Source organism: Oncorhynchus keta, chromosome 13 (genome assembly GCF_023373465.1).
Source record: "Oncorhynchus keta strain PuntledgeMale-10-30-2019 chromosome 13, Oket_V2, whole genome shotgun sequence".
Classification (NCBI taxonomy): Eukaryota; Metazoa; Chordata; class Actinopteri; order Salmoniformes; family Salmonidae; genus Oncorhynchus; species Oncorhynchus keta.
In genome coordinates, this window is record NC_068433.1 from 29,690,706 (window position 1) to 29,705,519 (window position 14,814).

A 14,814-nucleotide genomic window follows, 5' to 3' on the forward strand; every position below is an offset into this window, starting at 1 on the left:
AAAAGGGATCACCACATATTTTGTACAAAGGCTGGTGTTCAGAACAGCATCAGCTCTCTTCCCCCCTTCTCTCTGCAGTCTGGTCACACTCTGGCTGTGTTAATGAAGTCTACACATCCTATTACACAGGCAGCAGTCACACACGCACAATGCAGCAGCTACAGCGCAGTTCTTTTATTAAACTTCAAAAACACTGCCAGAGCTTTGGGTAGAGCGTGTCAGAATGACATGGAGTGTTGTGACAGAGTGCTGTGGCTACACTGAGGTTTACTAAAGGCTTGATTAAAGGTGTAGCTGGTTGAATGAAGGTTGAACAGAGGTTAGCCAAAGGCAAAATAGACTTTAAACACCAACTGTTAGCTACTGTAAAGGTAGATCTACGTAAAGTAAGTAGCCTCGTCTGAGCCAGAATGGCCCTCAGGGCAGTAGCCTATTTCCTTTCTGTGCGACTTGTAAAGGTGTGGTGAAGATCGATCAAATATACGTTAAACCAAGGATGATTGGAGATGAAATAGGAATTGAATAATAATGTTGACAAGAGGTTAAGGTTGAATAAAAGGTTAGAGGTTAGCGCCGTACCTCAGCCATGTTGATGTGACCCAGCGCCAGTGTCTTGTAGCCCAGGATGGTTCGGTTCTTATAGCGTTTGCGACGCTGCAGCATAATCTGAAGCTTGTTGGCGTCTCTCTTCAGGAAGTGGGGATACTGTGAGGGCACACACACACAGAGAGAGAACCATGACAGACTCATCGTCAGACTGTATAAACTACACAGATATAGAATCGGAGTGTTGAGTAATGTTCCTGTTCTGCGACCGGTCTCTGACTCTGTAGTGACAGGGCACATCTCGTAACCCCCCGAAATCAGACTAACCTACAGTGACCGGAGCGCTCCGCAGCAACCTTCAACGGAAAGTTCAACCGACTTGAAGATATGAAATCACCCCGGTTCTGCAGTCTGTAATAACCCCGTTACCCACGTACAGAAACAACTGACCTCGATAAAACGGGACTGTTTTTGTGTGTTTGTGGTGCAGTACCACAGCGATGCGGACTACTCGTTTCTGATTCAGTTAAAATGGGACAGTCGGATGTCTCTGGGACAGATAATAAAATAAAACCTAGAGAGAAAATAAATGAACTCTGCCAAGAGCTGAGGACTGCGTGGTAAAAAATACTACTAATAATAATAATAATAATAATAATAATAATAATTTACCGGCACAAGAGATAATTATTTAGTGTAGAGGTGCTGAAAAACGGAGAATAAACTGGAAGCTAGAAAAACAAAAAAAAGACTTGCACACTCCAAATGTGTAACCTCCCAGTAACACATCGGGTAATACATTTAAAAATATATATTTTAAACATCCATGTTTCGGCATCACTGTGCCTTTTTTTTTTCCATCAGGGCAATGTACAGAATATCGGTGTGGATCCCTTACTGAAAAGGTCCAGGACACTTTAATATTTTACCTGGTTGGGGGCGCAGGTGCGAGTGGTGACCCCGTTCCTATGTAAATAGTCTCAGTTGCAAGGCCAGCCCTACTGTATTTGTAATAGCAGTAGTAGTAGTACCTGTAGAGAGAAGGTGAGCTGAAGGTCTGTCTCTGTCAGTCCAGCTGAAGACAACAAGATCTCATTGGACCTCAGGATACGCTTAGAACCCTGAGGGAGGATCATGAATAGCGGAATAAAAAGAGGTCGAGGAGGGAGGGAGGGAGGGAGGCAGGCAGGCAGGCAGGCAGGCAGGGAGGGAGGGAGGCAGGGAGGGAGGGAGGCAGGGAGGGAGGGAGGGAGGGAGGGAGGGAGGGAGGGAGGGAGGGAGGGAGGGAGGGAGGGAGGGAGGCAGGCAGGGAGGGAGGGGCAGGCAGGCAGGGGGAGGCAGGGTTAAAGATGAGGCATTGACGTACTAGGTCCAAACAATCAGGGAGGCAGAGACAGAGGGAGGGATGGATGGAGGGAAAACAGGGTATAAGAAGGGAACAAGAGACTAGGGAGGGAGGGAGAGGAGGGAGGGATGGAGGGAGGGAGGGATGCTGGGCATTGAGGGAATTCAATGAGACAGTGTATTATAGTGATCTCGGGTCAGGCAGGGACCTGTAGTTTGACAGGGAGGACCACAGGGAGGTCTTTGTCCAGCTCCTTCAACATGATCAGCTTTTTCAGGGTCAGGTTAAACAGCCTGGAATAAGACAGGAGGGAGGGAGGGACTGAGCAAAATGCACTGCAAACAGGGACATCCTAGGCAGGGAGAACAGGCAGGGAGGCACTACAAGGAAGGCAGGCAGAAAACCAGATCTGGTTACCATAATGATTCATCTAACATTTAGGTTATGGCACATTAGTCCAAACAATCAGATTTTTCAACAGAATTAGACGGGGTGGATGGATGAGAGGGGAAAAGGAATGAGAGGGGAGAACAGAGTATAAGAAGAACAAGAGACTAGTGATGGAAATTGAATCCAGGGAGAGATGGAATTGAGGGATGCTTACAGAAACCCCAATGAGCACAGCTGTATTATAGTGATCTCAGGCTCAGGCAGTACCTGCACCTTGCACAGCTCATGACCACAGCACCTACAGCACAGTCTTTGACACAGCACCTTCAACATGATCAGCTTTTTTTCAGGGTCAGGTTAAACAGCCTGGAATAAGACAGGCACAGCTCAGACACAACCGCACCTACAGCAAAGCTGCAACAACATCCTACAGCACAGCTTGAGAACACACCGTCCACCTACAACAGCTCAGGTACAACCGCACCTAAAACACAGCACAGACACAATGGTTCACCTAACATTTAGGTTATGACACATTGTCGCACCTACAGCACAGCTAACAGAACAACCGCATATTTTCACAGCTTTTCAATTGCACCTACAGCACAGCACAGTTGAACAAACAAACAAAAGCACAGCTCAGACACAACCGCACCTAAAGCACAGCTCAGTAAATCAGACACAACCGCACAGCTCAGACACAGCACCTCAGACACAACCGCACCTTAAATTGAATCCACCTCAGACACAACCGTGCACCTATTGTGGGATGCACAGCTTAGACACAACCGCACCTACAGCACAGCTCAAACGACAGCACAGCACAGCTCAGACACAACCGCACCTACAGCACAGCTCAGACACAACCGCACCTACAGCACAGCTCAGACACAACCGCACCTACAGCACAGCTCAGACACAACCGCACCTACAGCACAGCTCAGACACAACCGCACCTACAGCACAGCTCAGACACAACCGCACCTACAGCACAGCTCAGACACAACCGCACCTTCAGCACAGCTCAGACACAACCGCACCTACAGCACAGCTCAGACACAACCGCACCTACAGCACAGCTCAGACACAACCACACCTACAGCACAGCTCAGACACAACCACACCTACAGCACAGCTCAGACACAACCGCACCTACTGCTTCCAAAATATTACGTTAAAGACTGAAAATAGAGACTAGACCTCACCCACCCCTCGACCCTCCACTCCCCCACCCCACCAACTGAACAGTCCAACCCAGAAGGGCAGTGTGTTGAATTATTCACATCTGGGGCCTCTGAGACACAACTTAAACAGGCCTGGGCAGAGAGATGTAGGGAGGGAGGGGATGGGAGTGGGGCAGGGGGAGGAAAAGAGATATAATAGAGAGATAGGGAGAGATAAAAGACAGACAGACAGCAGGGCTAATCGCTGCTCTGCTAATGTGGCCTGGACACAGCAGGGTCATGACTGCCATAAAGAACAAGTTAGTAGACAAGACAGACACCAACGTCGGCTCCATTCCAAACCAACCCTCAGGCCCTAACCTCTAGTCACATTAAGCCAGATATAGTCAGGATTGGATAATGTGGTAATACTAGCTTCAACTTGCCTAGTCTTGTAAACCCAGACCCTAGGCGACAGTGACTGGGTTTCAATGGACCCTTTTGGCAAGTTTGATAACGGGGGGAAAGAAATGTTCTGGGGTGGGTCCTCTTCAGACAAATTTGCCTAAAAAAAAAAACGAATTAAAAGATAATCACCAAGCAGACTTGCTACAAGGTCCCGGTTCAAGACCAAAGTTGGCAGGCAAAACCTTTGCAGTGGTTTTAGTGAAGTTAGTTAACACAAACTGGGGCGGCGGGTAACCTAGTGGTTAAGAGCGTTGGGCCAGTAACCGAAAGGTTGCTGGATCGAATCCCCGAGCTGACAAGGTAAAAACCTGTCATTCTGCCCCTGAACAAGGCAGTTAACCCGCTGTTCCTGGGCCATCATTGTAAATAAGAATTTGTTAACTTAAATATATATTTTTAAGCCTCTTGTGAAATGCACTCATTAAAAATAACCTCTGACCTGCATCTTAGTAGCTACCATATTGTATTTTATTCAAGCTGATAAAGTAGAGACTAAGGCAGGGACGTAGTTCCTCTATGCCAAAAGAGTCCATCATTGAAACCAGGCCCTAGTCACTGATGCCAAGTGTCAGCTTTTCAAGACAACAACTTGCCCTCTGACAGGTTAGGTGGAAAAGATCCAAACCATTCTAGTAGATCTATCCCCTTGTGGGCAAGGGGTCAATCTAGCCCCTTGTGGGCAAGGGGTCAATCTAGCCCCTTGTGGGCAAGGGGTCAATCTAGCCCCTTGTGGGCAAGGGGTCAATCTAGCCCCTTGTGGGCAAGGGGTCAATCTAGCCCCTTGTGGGCAAGGGGTCAATCTAGCCCCTTGTGGGTAAGGGGTCAATCTAGCCCCTTGTGGGCAAGGGTTCAATCTAGCCCCTTGTGGGTAAGGGGTAAAACTTGCCCCTTGGGGGTAAGATTTTCATACCATTTCTGTACCATACCGGGATATACGGTATTACCGGAAGTGCACACAGGGGGCACTATTATTATTTTTACACACAAAACTATTTAGGCAACAGGGATCTTGATCCAGGAGGGGATTGAATATCTCTGCAGTAACCAAGAAGTTTGATCTTGACATCTAGCCACTAACAAGTTAACAAACCAAATGCACAGCCGGAGCCCTAAACTGGATAGAATGACACATCTTAGATGTCATAGTTATACTCAACTTACGGTTTAGTTATAAACAGTGGCGTATTGAAAATCATACCGCTGGTTACAGACGGCCTGGCTTCCTTCCATTGGTGAGGTAATAACGCTGATATGGACAAGAGGTCAGGGTTTACCACGGGAATCCCAGAGGAGAGAAATGTCTGGAGTAGAAAACACGATCCAGAACTTAATAACACCAGACGTTCCCCATTGTGCTGAAAGTTGTTGATCCGTGTGTTCAAAGCATTTATTCAAAGAAACGTGATGAAGGATTCGGGATGACAAGGTCGGTCGTCAAGGACATGGTGCTACCTGTCAAATCGTTTTAATTGACTTATATGGTCCACATTTCCATACAGGAATTTGTTACATGTGAATATTCATAATCACTTTAGGGGTATCATGAAACATTTCCATTAATTACTCATATAAAGTACCTCCGAACACCTACATTTATTAGAAGAGACTGCCCGAAACAAATAAACACTCGTAAGCCAAGTTTATAATAAAGTATCTTGAATGGAGAGCAAGTCTGCCCGACTGTCCAGTGCCTGACCGTATTCACAAAGTGTCTGAGTACGGTAGGAATGCTGATCTCGGATCAGGTCCTCTCTGGCCGTATAATCTTATTAATTTATGATTAAAATTTTTTTTTTTTTTTTAAATAAAAGGCTAAATTGAGCCTAGATCAGCACTCCTACTCGGAGTTACTTTGTGACTACAGGCCCAGTAACCTTTACTAGCACAGCTCCCTCCCGCGCTCTGCTAGGCTGAGATAATAATGTCTACCTCTCTCATTGACTGCCCGTCTCTTTATGAGGCCTCGACCTGACAGAGACATCACTCACTGCTATCATAAACCCCAGCTATAAACGCCGTCTCCCCCCCCCCCTCTCGCTCTCTCACAATTCAATTCAAGGGCTTTATTGGCATGGGAAACATATGCTAATATTGCCAGAGCAAATGAAGTAGATCATAAACAAAAAAGTGAAACAATAAAAAGTTTACAGTCAACATCACACTCGCAGAAGTTCCAAAAAATAGGAGACATTTCAAATGTCATATGTCTACACACAGCGTTGTAACAAATGGGCAAATAGTTCAATTACAAAAAAGGGGAAATAAATAAACATATGGGATGTATTTACAATGGTCTGTCTCTCCGCGTCGTTCTCCCTCCCCCATCTCTCTCGGTCTCTCTACCTTCCTCTCTCTTTTTACATGCTCTCTCTCTCTCTACACAAGGGTCAGACAAGACTTGTAAAAACACAAAGAATCCCTGTCTGTCATAAAATGGTACCAATCTGTGAGAGTGTGTCGGGAGTGTTAGTCACACGGCAAACATTTAGCCCCCTGCCTGTTGAAATACCACAGAAAAATACCATGGCACCTTCACAAAATAGCATATTCAAAAAATGGTGACACGTACTACAGTCGATCCTACTGTTCCAAAACAGCCAACAGCTAAATGAATGCTAATCCAATCGCTCCTCTCACTGACATTTATTCTTACGTCTTCGGCATCTGTCTGCAACAACATAAAATCGCCTATTTTGACGTTTGAAGCGCGTGTCAATATGATCTAAGTGCCAGCAGTGAAATAGGGGCTCGCCAACTACGATACAAAAACCTTTGCATACATTCCCCACCATGGCTTCTAGTAGAGAAAGGAATGAATATGGGACGAAACTGTGATATCACGGCTGTTGGAGGGGATAAATACCCGACTGCAGCTTTAAGAGGCAGTTGCAATGTGGTTCCCTTGGTAACAGAGACCATCATGGGACTTGTAACCTTGCTGTGTCATACAAGCAAGCTGCGTCCGAGACACATGATTGCACACCTCCCCACCTTTCAACTTCCCTCTTGTGCATTTCCTCAATCGTTCTAGCTGACCTTCAGGAAACCTCCCCTCTCCGTTTCTCCTCAGAGGTAGTGGTTCGTTGATCAGGACTAAGGCAGGGAGTCATTGTCAGTAAGAGTTCGAGTCCCCCACTCCTTTAACTCATTCCCTCTCCCCTCCAGCTCTTCTTTGACATTCCCTCTTCTCTCACACACACCTCATTACTACCAGGCACTCACACACACATACAGCTATTCTATACCAAGGACAGAAAATACTAATCAACTGCACAAACACATACATACACACACTGCTTCCAACCAGCAGTTTCATAACAAACATCACTGCGTGTCTGTATGGCGGCCAGCCTTCTATACCATGTCTAGTTATTTGTCACCTGTCCAGAGTCACTTAATACTCTCAATCCAAAATGGTAACCTATTCCCTTTATACAGTATGGGTGTATTTGTTACACTCAGGCTTCAAACTCAACTACTACCCTCAGACTAGAGGTTGACCGATTAATCGGCATGGCCGATATCCAGTTTTCATAACAATCGGTAATCTGCATTTTTGGACGCCAATTATGGCCGATTACATTGCAATCCGTGGCAGGCTGACCACCTGTTATGCGAGTGCAGAATGGAGCAAAGTTAAGTTTATTGCTAGCGAGCAACTTATCTTATTAAAAAAAAAAAAAATCAATCAATCTTAACATAATCACTAGTTAACTACACACGGTTGATGATATTACTAGTTTAACTAGCTTGTCCTGCGTTGCATATAATCAATGCGGTGCCTGCAATTTATTATTGAAATCACCGCCTACTTCTCCAAACGGGTGATGATTTAACAAAAGCACAATCGTTGCACCAACTTACCTATCCATAAACATCAAAGCCTTTCTTAAAATCAATACACAAGTATATATTTTTTTAAACCTGCATATTTAGTTAAAAGAAATTCATGTTAGCAGGCAATATTAACTAGGGAAATTGTGTCACTTCTCTTGCGTTCAGTGCAAGCAGAGTCAGGGTATATGCAGCAGTTTGGGCCCCATGGCTCGTTGCGAACTGTGTGAAGACGTTTTCTTCCTATAAAGACCGTAACTAATTTGCCAGAATTTTACATAATTATGACATAACACTGAAGGTTGTGCAATGTAACAGAAATTTTTAGACTTGGGGTTGTCACCCGTTCGATAAAATACAGAACAGTTCCGTATTTCACTCAAAGAATAAACTCTCTCTCAAAATGATAGTTCCCTGATTCTACCAAATTAATGATCTAAGGCTCGTATTTCTGTGTGTTTATTATATTGTAATTATGTCTATGATTTGATCTTTGATAGAGCAGTCTGACTGAGCGGTGGTAGGCAGCAGCAGGCTCGTAAGCATTCATTCAAACAGCACTTTCCTGCGTTTGCCGGCAGCACTTCGCAATGCTTGAAGCACAGCACTGGTTATGTATTCGAGCCTATCAACTCCCGAGATTAGGCTGGCAATACTATAGTGCCTATAACAACATCCAATTGTCAAAGGTATATGAAATACAAATTATATAGTGAGAAATAGTCCTATAAATTGCACATACTGCACTTTCACTTTCTTCTCCAACACCGTTTTTGCATTATTTCAACCAATTTTAACATTTTTCATTATTTGAGAATAGATTTTATGTGTATTATATTAAAAGTTAAAAAGTGTTCATTCAGTATTGTTGTAATTATACCTACCTACCTACATAAAAATCATCTGATTAATCGGTATGGTCCTCCAATAATTTGTATCAGCGTTGAATAACCATATTCGGTCGACCTCTACCTCAGACTCGTGGTCGTGTGCTGGTGTACCGTTGCCTGGTGCCTTTGGTGTGGCCCCCCCAAAGGGGTAGAGCTTACCCAAAAGCCTCTTGGGGTGGGTTGAAATATCAGAAAGGGCACCATGTGAGGATTTAAGCCATCGGTTCCCCTACCACCCTTCAATCCTTCTCACACACACACACACACACCTTACAGTAAGGCTCCTTCAAATCGGCATGGGGGAGGGAGGGAGATAAGAGAAAGGAGGAGGGAGGAGAAGGAGGGCGGAAAGAGGACATGAAAAAAAAGTATTTATATAGCCCTGGTTCTGAGCCATTTCAAAGGGAAACTGACAGTCTTAAAATAGAACCGTTGGAGTGTAGGGTGACCAGTGACTACCAAGGGAGACACACTGTGGAGATGAACGTCTATGTTATTGTTGTTAAGAGAACTGTATAAACCTCGGCATAAACACAATGTAGCGTTTTCCTGTAAGGACACAGATTACATATTTAGTACAGTACATTTCCAACCGAATCCTCCTGTATTCTGGGATTCGTCAAATGAAAAGCAGATGAGCTCAGTTTAGACAAAGACATCGTCACTGGTTGTGTTGCAATTCCGTTTAGACCCGGTTGGTCGTGATTGGTTGAGTTGCAATTCCGTTTAGACCCGGTTGGTCGTGATTGGTTGAGTTGCAATTCCGTTTAGACCAGGTTGGTCGTGATTGGTTGAGTTGCAATTCCGTTTATACCAGGTTGGTCGTGATTGGTTGTTGCAATTCCGTTTAGACCAGGTTAGTCATGATTGGTTGTGTAGTGGTCAAAGAGAAACAGGGACCATCTTCGCTAGACGTACAGTCGAACAGAGAGAAACTGTCATCGCTGGTTATGGTTGAGATGGGGTTTCCGTTGGCCAGAAATAGACGGCTTTTGGCCCATTTATTTGTATTTTTTTAAAGCCAATAACTAAAATTGTCACCGGACAATTGTCCAGGAGAAGAAGAATCAATCCCATTGCGAAAATTATGCTTTTAAAATTTTGCGAGAGTGTACAGTATATTAGTTATTTATCATGCGTACAGCACACAGATACGCCGAACACAACCGGTGTAGACCTCACAGTGAAATGCTTACTCACGAGCCCCTAACCAACAATGAAGTTAAAAAATAAAAATCATATAACTATAAGAATTAAAAGTAACAAGTAATTAAAGAGCAGCAGTAAAATAACATAGCGAGACTATGTGTAAAGGGGGGCACCGGTACAGAGTCAATGTGCGGGGACACCAGTTATTTGAGGTAATATGCACATGTAGGTCGAGTTATTAAAGTGACTACGCATAGATGTTAACAGAGTAGTAGCGGTGTAACACCTTCCTCCGCAACTGGATCCTGGGCTTCCTGACGGGCAGCCCCCAAGTGGTAAGGGTAGGTAACAACACATCCCCCACACTGATCATCAACACAGGGGCCTCTCAGGGGGTGCATCCTCAGTCCCCTCCTGTACTCCCTGTTCACTCATGACTGCACTGCACGGCCAGGCACGACTCCAACACCATCACCGACAACGACCAGACAGCCTATAGGGAGGAGGTCAGAGACCTGACCGTGTGGTGCCAGGACAACAACCTCTCCCTCAAAGTGATCAAGACAAAGGACTACAGGAAAAAGAGGACCACGCACGCCCCCATTCTCATCGACTGGGCTGCAGTGGAGCAGGTTGAGAGCTTCAAGTTCCTTGGTGTCCACATCAAACTAGAATGGTCCAAGCACACCATGACAGTCGTGAAGCGGGCACGACAAAACCTATTCACCCTCTGGAGACTGAAAGGATTTGTCATAGGTCCTCAGATCCTCAAAAAGGTTTTATAGCTGCACCATCGAGACTGATTGCATCACTGCCTGGTATGGCAACTGCTCGGTCTCCAACCGCAAGGCACTACAGAGGGTAGTGCGAAAGGCCCAGTACATCACTGAGGCCAAGCTTCTTGCCATCCAGGACCTCTATACCAAGCTGTGTCAGAGGAAGGCCCTAGAATTGTCAGACTCCAGCCACCCCAGTCATAGACTGTTCATAGACAGCTCATTGAGTGCAGTTTTTAGTCTCTTAGTTTTTAGTCTTTAGCCTCAGTCTGTGGTGGTATGTAAGACAGCTACGAAAAATACCGATAAACTCTTGGGCGATATTGTGGTCTACAGCTTATCATGAGATACGCTACCTCGCACAGCCACGACTCCGTGAAGCATAGGATATCACCGTTTTGGTCGTTTAATCTTCAATTTAATCTTCAATTTTATTTTCCAAAGATAGCACATTTACTAGCAGAATGGAAGGAAGTGGGGGTTTATTTGATCGCCTATGAATTCTCAGAAGGCAGCCTGCCCTCTGGCCCCGTTTCCTCCACCTTCTCTTCAAGCAAATGATGGGGATCTGGGCCTGTTCCCGGGAAAGCAGTCGATCATTCACGTTGGACTCGTTAACGGAAAAAAACAGATTCTGCCAGTCCGTGGTGAGTAATTGCAGTTCTGATGCCCAGAAGTTCTTTTTCGGTCGTAAGAGACGGTAGCAGCAATATTATGTACAAAGTTTTAAAAAATAAGTTAAAAACAACGCAAAAAAAAACAATTGGTCAGGAATACGTAAAACTTCAGCCTTGTTCTCCGGCGCCATCTTGTTCACCTTGCAATGTGCTGGAGGCAGTATGCATTTTGAAAACATATACTTCATTGTTTGAAACCTGGAAGTTTTACTACACATGAGGCCTATGAGGCCTTGCTTCAAAGTAGCCTCAGACCATATCCGTGGAGGCAATTATTTTATATAAACTTTCTTTCATTGTCCAGTAGCCAAAGGCACAATCCTTGTCATAGTAGCAACCCATGGTAATTGTTGCATATTAGACCTCTCCTCTTTAAAAATTCTAACGGATATTTTCATCTCTGTCGCTTGCATGTGGGGTGCGCTTTTGACAATGGTGTTCTCCCACTAGTTGCATTGTGGAACGAACTTTGTGCATAACCTACTGCCTTTGTGCGCATTGTTGGGCTTATAATGTGAAGAAATAATAGGTGATCAACTTTTTAAGCTAAACGTTCAATAGTGCTGCATCAGACTCGTTGGGTCAACGTTTTTACATATTTTATGTAGCTTAGGTTTACTGGTTGTATGAATTTGGGATCGATCCTCCCACAACTGTCCTGAATCTGTTTGGAATTAGGCCATTTCTTTCTCGACATACTAACCAATAGAATAGGTCTACTATAGGGGGATAGTCTCGTGATTTTGCCGTTCGTTACTCGTCTTTTTTTTTTTAGAGGTGGAAAAGCAAAATGTGGACAGTTACTCTCACGTCAGAGTGCGCATCAATATTAGGACACCGCACATCGTTGCATCCTGGACTTCCATGTTCTGTTAATATACAATAATCTAATAATCTGAAGTCTGTCATTCTGAGCACCGTGGCTGGACGCCCTTATCAGGTTACGCACCCAATGCATTTGGGTTCGGTGAACTTCTCAAAATGTCCCGGAAATTGAAGTGCTGCCGGTCAAATGTCCCGTGCCACATTTTCCTAACAGAAACCCTGGGTTGAGGGAAACCAGCAGTCACCCATCAATGGGTTTTGTTATTTTTGACCGTGTAGGTATCGGGGATTAGTAATAGCGCTTCACACTGTCTGTTGTAACTAGGACAGAGAAGCTCTGTGTGTGTGTGTGTGTGTGTGTGTGTGTGTGTGTGTGTGGTGTGTGTGTGTGTGGAATTGGGATTATGTGTGTGTATTTGTTACGTGCACACTGTGTGTGTGGGTTAGTTCTTCTATCCTTGTGGGGACCTAAAATCCCCAAATGGATTTTAAAGGACAGTAAAAATAAGAAGAATTCTCCCTTGTGGGGACTTTTCCCACATCCCCATGAGGACAAAGAATATTTCAAGCTCAGTGGTTAGGTTTATGGTGGCAGTTAGGGTGGTAACTGGTTAGGTTTAGAAGTAAGGTTTAGGGAAAACAGGATTTTGAATGGAAATTCATTGTAGGTCCCAACAAGGATAGAAAAACATAACGTGTGTGTGTGTGTGTGTGTTGTTAGAGCTGGAAAGATTAACCAAAAATGATTGATACAGACCATACTGATCACCTACCGCAGGCTTTTGTTCCTGATATCGTTCATTACAACAAGTAGCCTAAACTAGAGAAATGTGAAGTTTGAAAGGAAATACGTCTGCTAATATGGCTGATTGTTAACGGGATAAATGATGGCAACAACCATCAAACTAGTAGTAGTTTAAAAGGATAATGCAAAATGATTTACGGTGGAGCACATTAATGTCATAAACTTCTCGCTCTATCTATCATACCAATTCAGGCAATTTATCATCCAGCTCTAGAGAATGTGTGTGTGTGTGTGTGTGTGTGTGTGTGTGTGTGTAGCGTCCTGCTGGCAGGGTTTTAGCGATTAGCATGCGTCTCACAGCAGCAGTGAGACACACCGACAGCCAGACTACAGAGGGACAAGGGATCTATCCGTACACTATAACACTAGCTTGTAAGCATTTGTAACACACCTATGAGCATTCATATAGTCTACTCTACTCAAATACTACTAGAAGCATTCATAAACACGTCATAGCTGACTTTACCAACCAATAACACACACACACACTTTAAAATGTATTATAAAATACCTCATGGTAAATGTTGCTGATGTAGCATTAGCAGCATTAGCGGTTAGCCTAGCAGCAGGTGGGCTGGGGAGATGGGCAGGCCCTGGCAATTGGGATCTTATCAATATTTGTCTAACACCTGCAGTGAAAAACAGACTAACTATGGAAGGATTTACAGGACCAGTTGAAGGTTTGGACACAACTACTCATTCAAGGGTTTTTCTTTATTTTGACTATTTTCTGATGCAGCACTCTATCGCTCTCCTTCTTGATCAAATAGCCCTTCCACAGCCTGGAGGTGTGTTGGGTCATAGTCCTGTTGATAAACAAATGATAGACCCCATTAAGCGCAAACCGGGTGGGATGGCGTGTCGCTGCAAAATGCTGCGGTAGCCATGCTGGTTAAGCGTGCCTTGAATTCTAAATAACTCACATACAGTGTCACCAGCAAAGCACTCCCTCACCAACACACTTCCTCCTCCATGCTTCACGGTGGGAACCACACATGTGGGGAGAGCATCCGTTCACTTACTCCGCGTCTCACGAAGGCACAGAATTTGGAACCAAAAATCTCAAATTTAAACTCCAGACCAAAGGACAGATTTCCACTGGTCTAAGGTCCATTGCTCATGTTTCTTAGCCCAAGTAAGTCTCTTCTTATTATTGGTGTCCTTTAGTAGTGGTTTAGTAGTGGTTTCTTTGCAGCAATTCGACAATTGGCTCACGCAGTCTCCTCTGAACAGTTCATGTTGAGATGTGTCTGTTACATGAACTCTGTGAAGCATTTATTAGGCTGGAAATTTCAGAGCGGGGGCGGCAGGGTAGCCTAGTGGTTAGAGCGTTGGACTAGTAACTGAAAGGTTGCAAGTTCAAATCCCCGAGCTGACAAGGTACAAATCTGTCCTTCTGCCCATGAAAGGGCAGTTAACCCACTGTTCCTAGGCCATTCTTAACTGACTTGCCTAGTTAAATAAAGGTACATTTAAAAAAATTAAGATGGCTGGTAACGCTAATGAACTTATCCTCTGCAGCAGAGGTAACGCTGGGCCTTCCTTTACTGTGGCAGTCCTCATGAGAGTCAGTTTCATCATAGCACTCGATGGTTTTTGACATGACTGACCTTCATGTCTTAAAAGTAATGATGGACTGTCGTTTCTCTTTGCTTATTTGAGCTGTTCTTGCAATAATATGGAATATGGTATTTTACCAAATAGGGCTATCTGTATACCACCCCTACCTTATCACAACACAACTGATTAGCTCAAAAGCAATAAGGAGAGAAATTCCATAAATAAGGTTAACAAAGCACATCTGTTAATTGAAATGCATTCCATGTGACTAGCTCATGAAGCTGGTTGAGAGAATGCCAAGAGTGTGCAAAGCTGTCATCATGGCAAAGGGTGACTACTTGGAAGAAGCTCAAATATAAATTATATTTGGATTTGTTTAACACTTT

At 44.4% G+C, this 14,814-nt stretch overlaps 1 protein-coding gene across 1 annotated transcript in view; it reads right to left on the reverse strand.

The window, feature by feature from the left end:
• LOC118375080 (phosphofurin acidic cluster sorting protein 1-like) overlaps positions 1 to 14,814 on the reverse strand; it is a 55,377-nt gene that overhangs the window by 23,196 nt on the left and 17,367 nt on the right. The window contains exons 2-4 of the mRNA XM_052459961.1: positions 2,100 to 2,184; positions 1,578 to 1,667; positions 580 to 705 (exon numbers count right to left, since the gene is read on the reverse strand). Of these exons, the coding sequence (XP_052315921.1) occupies positions 580 to 705; positions 1,578 to 1,667; positions 2,100 to 2,184 (301 nt within the window). The remainder of the gene's footprint in view (positions 1 to 579; positions 706 to 1,577; positions 1,668 to 2,099; positions 2,185 to 14,814) is intronic.